General features: G+C 48.1%; 1 protein-coding gene across 2 annotated transcripts in view; it reads left to right on the top strand.

Moving 5' to 3' along the window:
* Nucleotides 1–847: 847 nt before the first annotated feature.
* lactb2 (lactamase, beta 2) overlaps nucleotides 848–16,507 on the top strand; it is a 79,579-nt gene continuing 63,919 nt past the window's right edge. For both annotated transcript variants that reach the window (XM_038809589.1, XM_038809588.1), the window contains exons 1-2: nucleotides 848–1,071; nucleotides 4,629–4,792. In XM_038809589.1, the coding sequence (XP_038665517.1) occupies nucleotides 950–1,071; nucleotides 4,629–4,792 (286 nt within the window). In that variant the 5' untranslated portion in view covers nucleotides 848–949. The remainder of the gene's footprint in view (nucleotides 1,072–4,628; nucleotides 4,793–16,507) is intronic.

The following is a 16,507-nucleotide window of genomic DNA, read 5'->3' as shown; positions in this document are numbered from 1 at the left end:
AAGGTTAGGAGGGGTTATTGGGTTACGGGGATAGGGTGGAAGTGAGAGCTTAAGTAGGTTGATGCAGACGCAATGGGCCGAATGGCCTCCTTCTGCACTGTATGTTTTATGAACCTGACAAGATGTGTTAATTTAAGATCAATCCAACCCAGGATTAGAGTCGTAGATGTTTACAGCTTGGAAACATCGGCCCAGTTGGTCCATGCCGCCCAGTTTCTATCACTACACTCGTCCCACTTGCCTGCATATCCGTTTAGACCCATCCTGTCCATGTAACTGTCTAACTGCTTTTTAAAGGACAAAATTGTGCCGGCCTCTCCCACTGCCTTTGGCAGCCCATTCCAGATGCTCACCACCCTCTGTGTGAAGAAATTTCCCCTCTGGTCTCTTTCCTATCTCTCTCCTCTCATCTTAAACCTATGCCTTCTAGTTCTAGACTCCTCTACCTTTGGGATAAATCATAATCATTTCATATATCCCAAATTCCAATCAACCCTATTTAATTAAAATTATCTCATTCTTACTGATGTGAATTTGTATCCGGGTTAAAATTCCCACATGTTTGTCAACTAGCTTGATAGTTTTTGATCAGAAACATTTGCTCATTTCATTTCCCCCTTGTTAGATGTCCGACTCAAGCCACTTAAACTATGATCTCAAAACCACACTCAGATTGTCCCGCTATGGCCAGACCCCGACCTCCACAACTGCTGCCATTCTGGCCAAGCCCCAGTTTTTGATGCTGTTATTTGATATCGTGGCTCCATCTCTGGACAAGCACTGGACCCGCCAGCGGGAACGCGCCCCCGCGTGAGCGCTTGTGCTCTCGCTGCCCTGGGAGCGGGCCGCTCAGCACGCGCACCCGCTCGCTCGGTCGAGGGCGCGCGGCGCTCTCCGTCACTCACTCGGTCGGGGACGCGCCTCGCGTCAGTAACGCGCGCGGAGCAGGATGGCAGCGGTTCTGCCCAAAGTGCAGCATTTGTCGGCCCGGGTGGTGCGGGTGTTGGGCTGTAACCCGGGCCCGATGACTCTGCAGGGAACCAACACCTACCTGGTGGGGACTGGGCCCCGGTGAGTAAAGAGTGAGGAATCCCGGAGGGACAGAGCCGGAAAGCGGGGCCTGCTCCGGATCTCCCAGGAGGGATTGATCCAGGAACTCCTAATGTGACTCACCTTTGACAAAGTGTCATCCATCCCAGACTCGGGAGTGTTAGCTCCCTTCTATCTCCACAGATGCTGTCCGGCCTGCTGAGATTGTCCAGCATTTTCTGTTTTTGTTTTACTCCCGATGTGCCTCTGCAAAATGATGATGTCCATAGAAAATTTAACAGCACTGGCGGCCATTCGGCCCATCGGGATCCAGTCTAGCCCCACTCTTGACCCATCGCACTGTGAATTGCAACACCTTAGCTTCATATCCAAGTGTTCTTTAAATTCAGTGAGGATTTCTGCCTCTACTTTCAAGCTGAGCTCCAGATACTACTACCCTGCCATGAAAAAAATCCCTCATCTATTTTTTCTGTCAATTGTTTTAAATATGTACCATCTGTTTATTGATTCTGCCAAAGAAAATAGGTCATTGCTACCCAATCTGTCCAGGTCCCTCATAATTTTATTCACTTAATCTCCTCGCAACCTCCTCTACTAAACCTTATTGAACTTCACATGTCATGCCTTAATCCATCTATCTATTTTTCCACATTTCTTTTAAAGCTGATCTTTCATACACGTTCTGTAATCATGTGGCTTTCACTGCTAACCAAAGTTTTCAACCCAGTGACATACATTGCAGCACTCTGGGACATGAATTGTGTTTGTTTGATGTTCATCTTGTTCTCCAAGTTGAATTGAGAGTCTGCTCAGAGAATGGCCCACTGTGGCCTGTTTGGGCTGTGGCCCAGTCCTTTTGAAAATGCCCCCCCCCCCCCCCCCCCAGTTCCTCAAGCCATGTTGATTGCTATCCATAACTGTTGGTTGAGGTTCTCGCATTTATTGCCTAAATTATATAGAGTGCATAATATAGTCATCGTGGAAATGGGAGGTACCGAGAGCAGAAAGAGGAGTGGGTGGCAGTGAAAAGGATGACTGAAGAAAGTTAGAACCAGCATTAACTAAGGGAATGTAAACAGTGGCATATTTCCCAATCCCTTAGTTTTGTTGTGACCCAATTTCTGTTACCCCACAGCAAAATCAAGATAGGGTTAACTCAGAATTAGTTTACTCACACACATTCAAATATCAGACAAGGGTTGTAATATAGCCTCCTTTTTCAGTCATAATACAAGAGGGGGGAAGAGAGAAAAAAAGTTACAGGGCAGAGACCACAATAAAGAATTATTGTTTCAAACAAATCCAGAAGCAAAGTATTGTTTTTTCTTTCACAGAAGCCGGCAGGCTGGAGAATGATGCGGATGATGGGATAGGCACGTAAAGATTAATTAGTCTTGCAGGCGATGGTATAGAACTTCATAAGTTCCAGTAGAAATGGAGTAGATGGGGGCAGGCAATCACCTGAACTGGGCCCTTGGTCTGAATTGTTCATCTGCTTGCTAGGTGAAAGATGGCAGACTGCTTTGCAGCTCCGCAAGGCAATATTACAGTTAGATGGTGATGTCACATGAGTCGTACTTGTCCACTTTGGCCTTGACAAATGGATGTATATTCCTTTGTCTGGATTCTTGAAATTGTTCTAACCATTAAGAAGGTCAAAGATGATGACATGGTCCTTTGAGCAAACTGGTAGACTAGGTTAGGTGGATTGGCCATGCTAAATTGCCCCTTAGTGTCCAGAGATGTGTGGGTTAGGTTATGGGGGTTACAGAGTTAGGGTGGAGTGGAAGGGGGAGTGTAAATGAGTAGCTCATTGAGAGGGTTGGTGCAGACTCGATGGGCCGAATGATCTTCTGCACTGTAGGGATTCTATGATTCTATTGTTTGATTCTACTGCGGCGGATTATGAAATATAAGTGATCTTCGTAGAATTTGATCTCTGTAGCCACAGGATCCATTGATAATAATCTTTATTTGTCTCACAAGTTGGCTTACATTAACACTGCAATGAAGTTACTGTGAAAATTCCCTAGTCGCCACACTATGCACCTGTTCAGTACACTGAGGGAGAATTCAGAATGTCCAATTCACCGAACAAACACTTCATTTGGGACTTGTGGGAGGAAACCAGAGCACCCGGAGGAAACCCACTCAGACACTGGGCAAACATGCAGACTCCGCACAGACAGTGACCCAAGCCGGGAATTGAACCAGGGTCCCTGGCACCGTGAAGCAACAGTGCTAACCACTGTACTACCATGCTGCCCATACAATTAAGTGCCAGCTTCTCTGATATTGCCTGTTCCTTTTGTTCAGGGTTACAGGCAGGTATAGTTTCAACCTTTGTCCAATTTTAAAAAAGAATTAGGGGAAGTAGAAATTTTCAAAGTTCATTTGTGGCAGGTTTTCCAAAGAGTTCTCCACCGCTATCCAATGACACTTAGTGACATTTTTTGGCCCTGAGGAGTTTCTCATCGGTTTAGCCCACCCTTAGAATTGTTTTCAGCACAGGGGAACTGAACTCTAAGATAGGGCCAGATCATTTTGAAAGGATGCCCCAAGTGAGCATGTGGGTCCCCGCCACACACATGGGCATAACCCCACAACCCCCCAAGTGAGGACAGCTCGCTTTGGGGTGCCTCGGGGCCCCCCTCTTCCAGCATCCCCAAGCCCCCTTATAGCAACCCCCTTCCAGGACCCCCATCCATCACCCAAAACTCCCAGAGGCCCTACCTACCTCCCCTCTACATCCCACCCTTCAAACCCCCCCTCCACACTCCTTTCATGGGCATGGCACCCCTTGGGCCCTGATCCTTGGCAGTGCCACCCAGGCACCCTTGCACTGCCACCTTGGCACTCAGGCTGCTCTCCAGCCAGCTTGGCAGTGCCAGGGTAGCAGTGCAAGGTGTCCACGTTCCAGAGGGAGGGCCAGGGGGCCAGCCCGCACTATCCTTAACCACTCGGGCATCTAATGACCCCGGAGACTCCCCGGGCGCCATTCCACCTAGTCCACATTCTTGTGTGCCAGGACTGATTGGTGCCCAGCCACAGCCACCCTGGGGAGGTCAGTGAATCGAGGGAGGCCAGTAGATCCCGGGTAGGTAGGCCTTGAGTGGGTTTTAGCTCTACTTCAGCTAGCGTCATTTGGTCCTGCCCGTTTTGGGCGGAGTTCCGATTGCAACGCCTCGTGGGACTTTGGTGGGTCCCGCGAGGTGCGGAGGCTGCCGGGAGGCCCACGGAAGGCCTCTGCCAGAGATTTACCAGCCATGTTATGCTCTCGCTCGATCGCAATGCGGCCAGAGAATCAAGCCCATAGTGTGAGATCTTCGATCTTTTACAAACGTCAAGATACAGGCGTATCTTGGGAGGTGATCCAGTCCTGATTCAACACCAGCAATGTGTGTAAGATGCAGCTTGAGGCATAATATAATTAATAATTCCGTCCTACTTTTTAACTATTTGTGTTGTGTTTATATTGCAACATTGTTTTCGGAAATAGTCCTGTTGAGGAAGTTAACCAAGTAATATTGTTGAAAATGATTACGTTGATACTGAATATCCTTACATTTTTCTGACAGACGATTCTTGATTGACACTGGTGAGCCAGGTGTGCCTGAATACATCAGCTGTTTAAAAGAAACTTTGATCCAGTTGAATGCCAGTATTCAAGAAATTCTGGTGACCCACTGGCATATCGATCATGTTGGAGGTATACCAGATATATTGGAGAATGTTGTTGATGGTGAGTATGCTGAGGCAAATGATCTCACAGTCCCCAGTAATTAAAAATATAGTCATATGTATTTAAAGCTTTGTGCAATATGACCTTTCATGTTGAAATAAATGCCAAATTGTAAATGGGAGCTATATTGCTTTGTACTTTTAATGGGTAGGGTAGATGGTGCCACTAAACATTTGCCTGTGGTACTAGATTGTGCTTAACTTCTTCCTGAGAAGCTCGCTATGTGTCTGCAAAGGGATTTAGATAAGGTTAAGTCAGTGATATACAACCCTGACTGGCGAGTGGGCCACATGAGTGGCTCTCTGTCATCTCAGTGGGCTGCAAGATTGAGACCGGGCATGTTCCCTAACTGTGACCCCATGAATAAGTTTGCATACTATTAATATAGGCTGAATATTTCATAACGAGTTATAGAAAATGCTTAAGCATTTATATATTAATAGAATTATCACCTTCAAATGGTAAAACAAAAGAAATATTTACATTTCAATTGGACACAGAGGGAGCACACAGCTCTTACAGTCAATGTTGTGTGCAATCAGCACGCACCTCACTTCACATGCCCTTGCTTTACGTGTGTGTCATTTTAGGCATACCAATAGGGAAGAAAAAGTTAGGTGGATTGGCTGTGCTAAATTGCCCCTTAATTGGGGGGGGAAAAAATTGGGTCCTCTAAATTAAAAAAAAAGACATACAGAGGAATCAGGGTATCTTTGTAAATGGACTACAAAAGGTTACTATGTAGATACAGCAAGTAATTAGGAAGACAATTGGAATGTTGCCCTTATTGCAAGGGGCGTGAAGTATAAAAGTAGGGAAGTCTTATTACAACTGTACAGGATATTGGTGAGAACACACCTGGAGTACTGTATACAGTTATGGTCTCCTTACCAAATGACCTACTCCTTACTTGCTTTGAAAACAGCTCCGAAAAGATTTGCTAGGTTACTCTTAGGATGGAGGGGTTGTCACATGAGGAAACGTTTAGCAGTTTGGACCTATACTCTTTGGAGTTTTGAAGAATGAGAGTTGATTTATTGAAACATCTAGGATTCTGTCGATGCTGAGAAGGTGTTTTGTTTCCTGTGGGAATCTAGAACACGGAGACACAATTGAAAGTAAGGGCTCTCCCATTTTAAGACTGAGATGAGAAAGTTTATTTTCTCTCAGAGGCTCGTTAGTCTTTGAAATTTCCCAGAAAGCAATGGAGGCTGGGGCATTGAAGACATTTGAGGCTGAGTTAGACAGATTTGTGATCTACAAGGGAGTCCAGGGTTTATGGGCTCAGGCAGGAAAGTGGCATTGGCCACAATCAGATCAGGCATTATCTTATTTAATGGTTGAGCAACTCGAGAGGCCAAATGACCTACTCCTGCTTCCAGTTTTTTTTTTTAAGTGTTTTTATTTTAACAAATAATGCAACAAAACCACAGGAATGGTACAGCTCAGCACAAAATAAAAGTCTCAACATATATGGGTACAATGAGGAACAGGAGAATAGCAATATAATTGGCACAGTGCAATCGTTAGACTCAATTTGGTTCCTCTATACACACCACCAGAGATCAGGGGAGAGAAAGATAAAGCCATGAAAACATGGTACAATGGTGCACACTTTCTCACGCAGCAATTGCTCACAATGACCACGAGAGTTCAGGATAAGTTTCTCGTCCATTATTTGGGCATGCACCAGAACATAGCTCCCTCAGCTCCAGTAGCACCTGAGGCACCAATGACATACTGTAACCCCCTCCTTCCGGATGTCAGATGCATCTGTACCCCTGCAAAGCCACCTCTAACCTTGACATATTCAGTCTTCTGGCTGGTAATTGGCTTGCTGGCACATTTCTTTCACAGGAACGGTAGTTGGAACGAGGGAGCCATCAGGGCCCACTTCCACCTTCCCTTTTCTACATGGTCCCCTGAAATCCCATCCAAGTGTCAATTTCCACGTGATCTTAGATATCAGTTCTAATCTCACCACCACCTCTCAATTTCTTACTGTCTCTAATGTGTCCAACTGACATCCAGAACTGGATAAATAGAAATTTCCTCCAACAAATGTTGGGAAGACTGAGTCCGTTAAACATGGGCCCTGCCATAATCACAAATTTCTCTCCCTGGGAAAAGTCTGATGCTGAACTACACATTCACAACATTGGTATCATATTCCACTATGAGTTGAGCTTCCAAGTACGTATCTGTGTGATCATTGAGACCATCTTTTTCAAACCCCGTAACATTGTCAATTCCTCCCCTGTCTCAATTCATCTGTGGCTGAAACCTTCATCCATGCTTTACTAACCTCTAGATTTAACTATTCAAATACATGCCTGATCAGCCTCCCTCTTTTTACCCTCTTTTAAACTTGAAATCATCCAAAACTATCCTCAAGCTATCTTGCACCAAGTCCGGCACCCTGTGCTCACTGGCCACATTGACTTCTCTGTAAGCAATGCCTCCATTTTAAAGTTCTCATCCTTGTTGTCAAAATTCACCACTGTCTCTCATCCTTACTATCTTTTTAGTCTGTCAGCCTTAGAATCTGTCAAGTCTTCAGAACTCCTCAAATGCTGGCCTTTTGAACATCCCCTATATTAATTTCTTTGTCATTGATGGCTGTGCCTTGATCTGACAAGGCTCTAAACTCTGGAATTCCCTTCCTAAACCTCGTCACCTCTCTACTTCCCTTTCTTCATTTAAGTCACTCCTAAAGCCCACCTCTTTCAGTCAGTCCTCCATCCTGAGGTCAGAAGTTTGTTGATGATTACACAATGTTTAATACAATTCCCAACTCCTCAGTTGCTGAAGTAATCCAAGTCTACTTGCAGCATGAACTGGACAATATTCAGGCTCACGCTCATAAGTACCACTCATACAAGTGTGAGGCAATTACTGACAGAGAAAACACAGATCAATCTCAGCAAGTCTGACAGTATCTGTAATAGAACATAGAACATACAGTGCAGAAGGAGGCCATTCAGCCCATCGAGTCTGCACCGACCCACTTAAGCCCAATAACCCCTCTTAATCTTTTTGGACACTAAGGGCAATTTAGCATGGCCAATCCACCTAACTTGCACGTCTTTGGACTGTGGGAGGAAACCGGAGTACCCGGAGAAAACCCACGCAGACATGGGGAGAATGTGCAGACTCCGTCTGCAAAGACAGTGACCCAGCAGGGAATCGAACCTGGGACCGTGGTGCTGTTAAGCAACAGTGCTAACCACTATGCTACCGTGCTACCCCACATTTGTGGAGAGAAAAGGCAGCTAATGTTTCGGGCCTGGATATCTCTCAAAGCTAGGGAGAACTGGAAAAGGGGTCAGATTTATACTGTAGTGGGGTGCGCATGGAGCTGTGGGACTGGATAAGGGCCAGCGATAGGTGGAGATTGACAAAGATGTCGTGGATTGAAGACAAAAGGAATGTAAATGGGGGCGATTTAGGTTAAGAAAGGTGCTGATGGTGGCACATGAAGAGGTTAGTATGTATGAATAGCAGAACAAAGTTGAGCAAAATAAAGATGAGCAGTGTGTTAGAAGGGCAACTGCTGGATTATGGGAGTAGGCCCTGAGGCTATTTAATGCATCCGCGTTGTATGCCAGGCTCAGCCTGATACAATTTAAGGTGGTCCACAGGGCATATATGATAGTGGCCCAGATGAGAGGTTCTTTTGTGAATGTGTCTCTAATTCACTTGTCTCTCAGTCCGGAAGAAACGGTCTTGAACACGTTCGTACTTTAGAATATTCTTTATTGGGCAGCCCTCTAGGTATTCCAAAGAAACACCTCTGAGTGTGCCAAAGTTTTGCCCAAAGCATCCTATCTTTATATATTTTTTTAAGGGGCTGTCCCTTACATTCACTTGAACTTGCCTCCAGTACAGGTTACAGCTTGTTTTTACCAAATGTTTAGTATATGATTAATTTGTTATTGTCATATTTTCAATACATAATTTTACAGACATTGAGGTTATCTATTGGCACATGAGCGTATAGCAATTTTAGCAAAACACCAGATGTCTAGCCATGATTTATCAATGGCTCTTACATTTCATATTCCGTCATCCAGCCATCTTCCTTGTTTCTCAAGGCTATTTGGCTTACAGTCATGAATCGGCTCACAAATTCAATAATAACTCCCTCCTTAGTAACTTTCCACTAATGTGTCCCATTAATTCTGGCTTGTTCTAGCTATTAACCCTTGCTTCACATTCTCACTTTGAGTGGGTGGAGGATAGGTGTGGGCCTGTGCGAGGGTCCAGCGAACCATGTCTATATGTTTTGGGCATGTCCGAGGCTTAGGGTATATTGGCAGAGGTTTGCGGACATCCTGTCAAAGGTATTAAAAGTACGGGTGGTGCCTAGTCCAGAGGTGACAATCTTTGGCGTGTTTTAAGATCGGGAGCCAGGGTGTGACAGAGGCCGATGTCCTGGCCTTTGCCTCCCTGGTGGCCCGGAGATGGATCCTATTAGGATGGAGGGACTTGGAGCCCCCGAAGTCGGGGGTATGGGTTAGCAACATGGCGGGGTTTCTCAGTCTCAAGAAAATTAAATTCGCCTTGAGGGGTTTGTTGCAGGGGTTTGCTCGGAGGTGGCAGCCGTTCATCGACTTCTTCGAGAAAAATTAAGCTGTCAGCAGGGGAGAGGGGGGAAGAGGAGACATGGGGGAGACGAGTAAGGGCAGGAGAACCTATGGATGAAGAGCTGGGAAGGTGCCACTGTTTGTGTAAGCCATGTGTTTGTTATCGGTGGGTTTGCTGGTTATTTTTGTTTACATAGAATTTACAGTGCAGAAGGAGGCCATTCGGCCCATCGAGTCTGCACCGGCTCCTGGAAAGAGCACCCTACCCAAGGTTAACACCTCCACCCTATCCCCAAACCCAGTAACCCCACCCAACACTAAGGGCAATTTTGGACACTAGGGGCAATTTATCATGGCCAATCCACCTAACCTGCACATCTTTGGACTGTGGGAGGAAACCAGAGCACCCGGAGGAAACCCACGCACACACGGGGAGGATGTGCAGACTCCGCACAGACAGTGACCCAAGCCGGAATCAAACCTGGGACCCTGGAGCTGTGAAGTGATTGTGCTATCCACAATGCTACCGTGCTGCCCCTTAGAGAGAGAGATTGTTGTGTTTTTGTTTATTGTTGGTTTTTTGTTATATTGTTGTGTTTTTGTTCTTGTTGAAATTTGATGTTTAAAATTGTTAAAATTATAAATGCCTCAATAAAATATTTTCTAAAAAAAATAAGTAGAGAGCAACTAGGAACAGTTGACCCAAATGGAGTGGGGACGGGGTGGAACAATGTTGAGGAGAAAACAGATCAATGGAAGAAATGAAAATAAATTGATCGAAATAAAAATGGGGTGATGGTGGAGAGACTTCACAGTCTGAAGTTGTTGAACTCCGTGCTAAATCCGGAAGGCTGTAACATGCTTAATCGCAGGATGAGGTGGTGTTCCTCCAGTTTGCACTGGGCTTCATTGGATCATTACAACAGGTCAAGGATGGACATCAGTTCTCTCTAGCTTTGGACAAAGAGTCATCCAGACTCGAAACATTAACTCCCTTTTTTCTCCACAGATGCTGTCAGACCTGCTGAAAGTGTCCAGTATTTTCTGTTTTTGTTTTAGATTTGTTTTTACCAGGCAATTAATGTCCCCCCTTGATGTCCAGTGGTATTACCATCACTATCTGGGGGGCTTGCCGTGGTCAGAAAAGTAACTCGACCAGACATATAAATAGAGTGGCTACAAGAACAGGTCAGAGGCTGGGAAATCTGCAGTGAGTAAAACACCTCCTGACTCCTCAAAGCCTGTTCAGCATCTGCAAGGAACAAGTTAGAAGTGAGAAGGAATACCTCCACTTGCCTGGGTGAAGTCCAGGTGCAACAGCATTCAAGAAGCGCATAGTTGAAGACAAAGCAGCTTGTTTAATGAGTACTCAATTATCATCTTAAAAATTCACTCCCTGAACCACACAGTGGCAGCAGTAAGTAGCATCTACAAGATGCATTGCAGCCAGGGCTCCTTCGACAGCACCTTCCAAACACGTGGCAGAAGTGTGCAAACAACACAATCTGCAAGTTCCCCTCTCAGTCACACTGCCCTAAGTCACACAATTCTTCATTGTCACTGGATCAAACAAAATCTTGGTGCACTCTCCTTAACAATACTGTGGGTGTACCTACACCATTTGAACTGTGGGGGGTGCTCACCACCACCTTCACAAAGGTTGGATCTAAATGGTATAAACAAGTTGTGTGCAGGCTGAATGCAGGAAGAAATTGGAGCAGCATTCTCCAGTGTGTTAATTTTTACCATGAAACTTTATGTTTTCGGAAATATCTTCTATATACTAGGAAGAGATTCAAGTGAAACAATTCTGAATTCAGAAATTTTCTCCAACTTCTCCCCAATTCTCAAATTCCCAATTCTCAAATTCCCAATTCTCAAATATCATTGGTAACTTTTAATCATGAAACTTCAAAATTTAGGTACGCTTATGATGATGAGAAACCTTCAATCATTTCTATCGTCAATCAGAAAGCTGATTTTAAAGTCAAAATTATAGTTTATTAGTGAATTAACCTATGTTTCTGTCTGGATTTGTTCCATTATAACATGGCAAAACATTTTTTGTGTACAGCTTGCAGTGTGTGGACAAGCCAACAGTCATTTTTTTATTTGTTAAAACTGGTTTCTAAAGGGTAGATTGTTCAAGTATTTTTTTAAAATAAATTTAGAGCACCCAATTACTCAAATTAAGGAGTAATTTACCATGGCAATCAATCTACCCTGCACATCTTTGGGTCTTGGGGGTGAGATCCATGCAGACACGGCAGAATGTGCTAATGCTACAGGGACAGTGACCAGGGCCGGGATTGAGCTCAGGTTCTCAGTGCCATGAGGCAACCATGCTAATCACTGCGCTACCATGGTGCCCTTAATGATGTTTTTCAAGGAGAGCACTAAATTTCTCAACAAAAGAAAATGCAGTGGAAGTGATATATTTGGACTTTCAGAATCTCCTTTTAAAATGAGTCGTATAAAACACATTGTAAAACAGCAATATGCGAGTCATTTTCTTTTTGCCTACCCACCAAGTGTTTTGCACTACCTCCTTGATGCCCTCAGTCAAACTGGTGAATTGGAAGATATATTTAACCAGCAATACACAAAATTCAAAATGGATTTTGCAAAATAAAATTTGTCAGCTGCACCTGCAATACAAGCATGTTTGGAATTTCAGCCTCTGGAGTGTCAGAAGTGCCCAACTAACAAATGTGAGACTCACCCATTTATTCCTGACAACAATCTCCTTTTGTCATTCGGTTATCAGGAGTAGCACTTTAACCGATCCCGCAGAGGTAAGCTCACACAGCATGCAGCTGTGTGCTGGAGACCAGCTTCATGATTCCGGGATGCCGACCTGGCCCGCCTGCTGGATGTGGTGGAGTCACAACGGGATACCGAGGGGCTTGGCGGGTCAGCCACAAGGCAGCCAGTACTTCCTGGGCCGAAGTGGCAGTAGCCGTCAGCACGGGGAGTGCGACTCGGAGGACCGCCACACAGTGCTGCAAAAAGCTAAATGACCTCCATCGGACCACATGGGTGAGTTGACATTGGCCCCTAGCGCTGGTCCCGCCTGACACCCCCCAACATGCGGCTCACGATGCCTTCTCTGTATCACACGGGAGACGCTGGCCCATAAAAGACAGGACAGAGCCCAAACAGATAGCAGGGTGCCGGTCATCAGAGCTCTAACCCCCTATGAGGAACAGATCCTGGAGGTTCCGGGGGTGGCCACTGTGGACAGATCAGTCACCGATGCCGAGATAGGCCTGCGCTGAAGAGATGTGTAACCACTGGTCCCACCAGAGGACTGGTCACATGTGAGTTGCATATGCCGGCATGTTGATCCTGTCCCCTCCTGACCACGTATCCATTCTCCTACAGGATCTCCATCCAATGGAGCCCGCCCATCCAGAGTTGTCTCGAACCATCCCCCATGCCCATAGGGGAGCTTTTGGGGCACATTCTGATGAGCACCACACAGTTGCTGATGCACATCAGATGGAGGCAGAATCACCCAGGCGAGACAGCAGTCAGAGGTCTGCTGGATACCAGTCAAATACTGAGCCTCTGGATCAGGTTTACCAGAGCTGAAGCAGTCGATAGGGTATGTCCGAGACATTCAGGGAGGGGATGTCAGCAACATTCTGGCAGGTCCACAGCCGATTTGAGGAATCCAAAAGGCAGAGGGCGCAGGTGATAGCGCCTGCAATGTGTGGTACCAAAGCCAACACTGCACTGGAGAGCCTGGTGCATGACATCAGCACCATGAGTGGTGGTGTCCAAGGCCTTGTCCATTTAGTGACAGCCATGGCTGAGTACCTCGGCCCCATGTCCCAGTCACTGGTCCGTGTCAATGAAGCAGGTGGACCTTTCCAAGGTGCTGGTGCATGTCCAGACGCAGGTGAACATAGGCAAGGCGCTCCAGAGCATGGCCCGCTTACAGAGTGGCATTGCTGAGGGCGTCAACACCATGGTGCAGACATTGTGGAGCTGCCAGGGCTGGCAGAGCCAGATGACGCAGAGGCATCCAAAGCTCAGTCCAGCTGCCCCTCCATCCCAAGGTGACCCCTAGGGCCCTACGGGCACCAACTGCAGCCTCCCTATGGGGTGGCGTTGGCGGCCACCAATACCCCTGAACCACCCCCTACTGTGGTAAGCAGCATGCTGACTCCACCGCTGATGTGCACTCTGGAAACACCGAGATGTAGTGGCAGAGCATGACGTGCTAAACAGATAGAAGATCACTGAGACGGCACAGGAGAGGGAAAGGGTTGGGAGGGGGGGGTAGCGGAAGGGGGAGGGGGTGGAAGGGGGCAGCATCATCTGGCTCTGGAGTCAGTTGAGGTCACTATGGTACAATAATAAGCACATTGCACCCAAGACACATTAAGCCTCTTGCATGTTATCCGCAACGCAGGCCGAACTCCTGCTCCAGCCCCCCCCCCCCCCCCCCCCCCCCCCCCCAAGCATGGTGGTCCTGGATCTGCCCCCCTTCCCCAGGCATACCACATATAGATGAGGGGCGTGAATGTACACTTGCAGACAGACAGGACTCAGACTATGGCATAGCGAGGAGAACTGGTGCTCCGCTTACAGCGGGTTATCATCACCCACTTGCCCTCGGCATGGACCTGCTGACAGTGCTGACATAGGTCCATCATCCTGGAGTGACGTAACACAGAACCTGGGAGGGTGAAACAGGGCAATTGGGGTGGGGAGTGGCAGGAAGGTGAGGTGAGCCAGGTGGGGGGAAAGGTGTGGCGGGTGGGTGGTAAGGGGGAAAGAATGTGGAATGACAGACTTAACCACGTCCTGTGTGAAGCGGGTGAGGATGAGGGCCTTCTTGGCCCCCCGGACATGGCGGACCCTCTCCACTGGTACTTGTCTTCCATCCTCCAGCTGGTCCTGCAGGTCCTCGCCAGTCTCATTCTCCAGCCCCACCTGGTCCGGCACCACCTCCTTGTCCTCCTCGGAGGGGCTGTATGTTCCGCCTCCTCCTGCACGTCGCCCCGCTGATGTGCCAGGTTATGGAGGGCACAGCACCACGGCAAGGCAGGCCTTCTGGGGGTGTATTGCAGTGAACCATATTTTTAGTGGGTGGCCTCATTATATCGGGTCTCTGCATCGGCCACTGGCCTCCGTACTGGTTTCATTAGCCAGGTCCGACCATCCTGGGTTCCATCTGGCCATCTTGGGGGTCCCTCGAAGATGCCAGGGATCTCAGGATTTCCCAGGCTGTAGCTGCCACGCACATTCCCTGGGAAGTGTGCACACCCATGCATGATCTTCTTGTGGTGGTCCCACACAAGTTGGACGTTCGGGGAGTGGAACCCCTTCCTGTTGATGTAGGTCGCTCCCTAACGCCCTGTGCACTCAAGGCGACATGCACGCTATCTATTACCCCCAGGATTTGGGGCAACCTGGCGATGGCAGAGTCCTGTTGGGCTTTGTCCATGTCAAAATTTATATAGTTTGCTGCCCGGGCAAACATTGGATCTGTGACTTCACAGATGCACTTGTGGGTTGTTGGTTGGGATATGTCGCTCAAGTCCCCGCTTGAGCCCTGGAATGATCCAGAGGCGTAAAGCTTCAGGGCTGCCGAGGCATGAAGGTTCAGGACTGGTGTGACTTTGACAGCCACGGGGAGTGGATATCCTCCACGTGGTGCCAGGTCCACAAGGCCATGGCATAGGTGCCGCACCATTCCCTTCTTGAAGCAGAGCCTCCTGCGGCACATGCTATCCTACATCTGTTTGAACGGCCAGGAATGTATGTACAGTTTGGGCCACCGCCGGCCACCCCTTCTGGGTACCTCCTGGCCTGATGGGCAGCAGGGTCCTCAGGGTGTGGGACGGGGTCCTGCACATGAGCTGTCGCTCGAACTTCTGTCGACGCTGCTGCCGCTGCCTGCTCTGCCAGAAGCACTGCGAAGGCAGCCCCCGGAGGGTCCACGATATAATTCATCCTGTGTAATATTTGTAAGGAATTGATGAGGGTGAGGGACAGTCAACCAGCAGTGTCCTCCAGCCCGGTACACACTGGTTCCCCCTTGGACACCCCTCCCCCCCACACTCAAATCACCTGCCATTCCCCAGGGTGCTGTCTAACACACCCTGCACACGTACCTCCAGCTGCAGCGGGACCCCCCCGGGCACCAGAGCCTGACAGTGCTGACATAGGTCCATCATCCTGGAGTGACGTAACACAGAACCTGGGAGGGTGAAACAGGGCAATTGGGGTGGGGAGTGGCAGGAAGGTGAGGTGAGCCAGGTGGGGGGAAAGGTGTGGCGGGTGGGTGGTAAGGGGGAAAGAATGTGGAATGACAGACTTAACCACGTCCTGTGTGAAGCGGGTGAGGATGAGGGCCTTCTTGGCCCCCCGGACATGGCGGACCCTCTCCACTGGTACTAGCACAGGCACCCCCTGGTAACGTTACCTGGATTAAGTGCTAATTCCCTCTCCAGTGCACACACCACCCTCTAGTTGTGGGCATGTCCCCAGTGCTGAGGGCCAGCTCTTGGGTTTTTGGATGTTGCCTTCTGCGTCTGTGGTGTTGATGCCACCGGTGTTCAGGCAGTGTCCAGGTCTCACAACCTGGTTGGGGTACGAGGCAGTAACTCACACCTGTGACATGGCAAATGTACCCACGGGAAGCCAATTGGGGGCTGTGAAGTGCTCACATTACTACAGTTGCCAAAGGGCGGCATGCGGCGCAGTATTTAGCACTGGGACAGCGGCGCTGAGGACCTGCGTTCGAATCCCGGCCCTGAGTCACTTCCTTCAAGACAAGTTGCTGCTGAAGTCAAATTAATCATCACATTCCACCACCACAAATCAGCTCCTTAATCCCAATTTGGTGGCCCCATCTGCCTTTAGTCCAAAATCAAGTATGAGAATCTCCAGGACTACTCAGATTGAGACCATTTTGTCCAGCAGCCTTTGCTGATTTCCCTTCCCACCAGTCAAATCCATACATCCTCGACCCCAATTCACCCATAGAGTCATTTATGGCACAGAAGGAGACCATTTGACCCATTGGCCGGAATTCTCCCAAAGGCCCGACGCCGTCGTGAAACCCGGAGAGGTTCACAACGGCGTCGGAGGCCTCTCCTGGCCCCCTATTCTC

The sequence above is a fragment of the Scyliorhinus canicula genome, chromosome 10 (genome assembly GCF_902713615.1).
Source record: "Scyliorhinus canicula chromosome 10, sScyCan1.1, whole genome shotgun sequence".
Classification (NCBI taxonomy): Eukaryota; Metazoa; Chordata; class Chondrichthyes; order Carcharhiniformes; family Scyliorhinidae; genus Scyliorhinus; species Scyliorhinus canicula.
The sequence above is the reverse complement of the archived record's forward strand: the minus strand, read 5'-3'. Positions and strand labels throughout refer to the sequence as shown.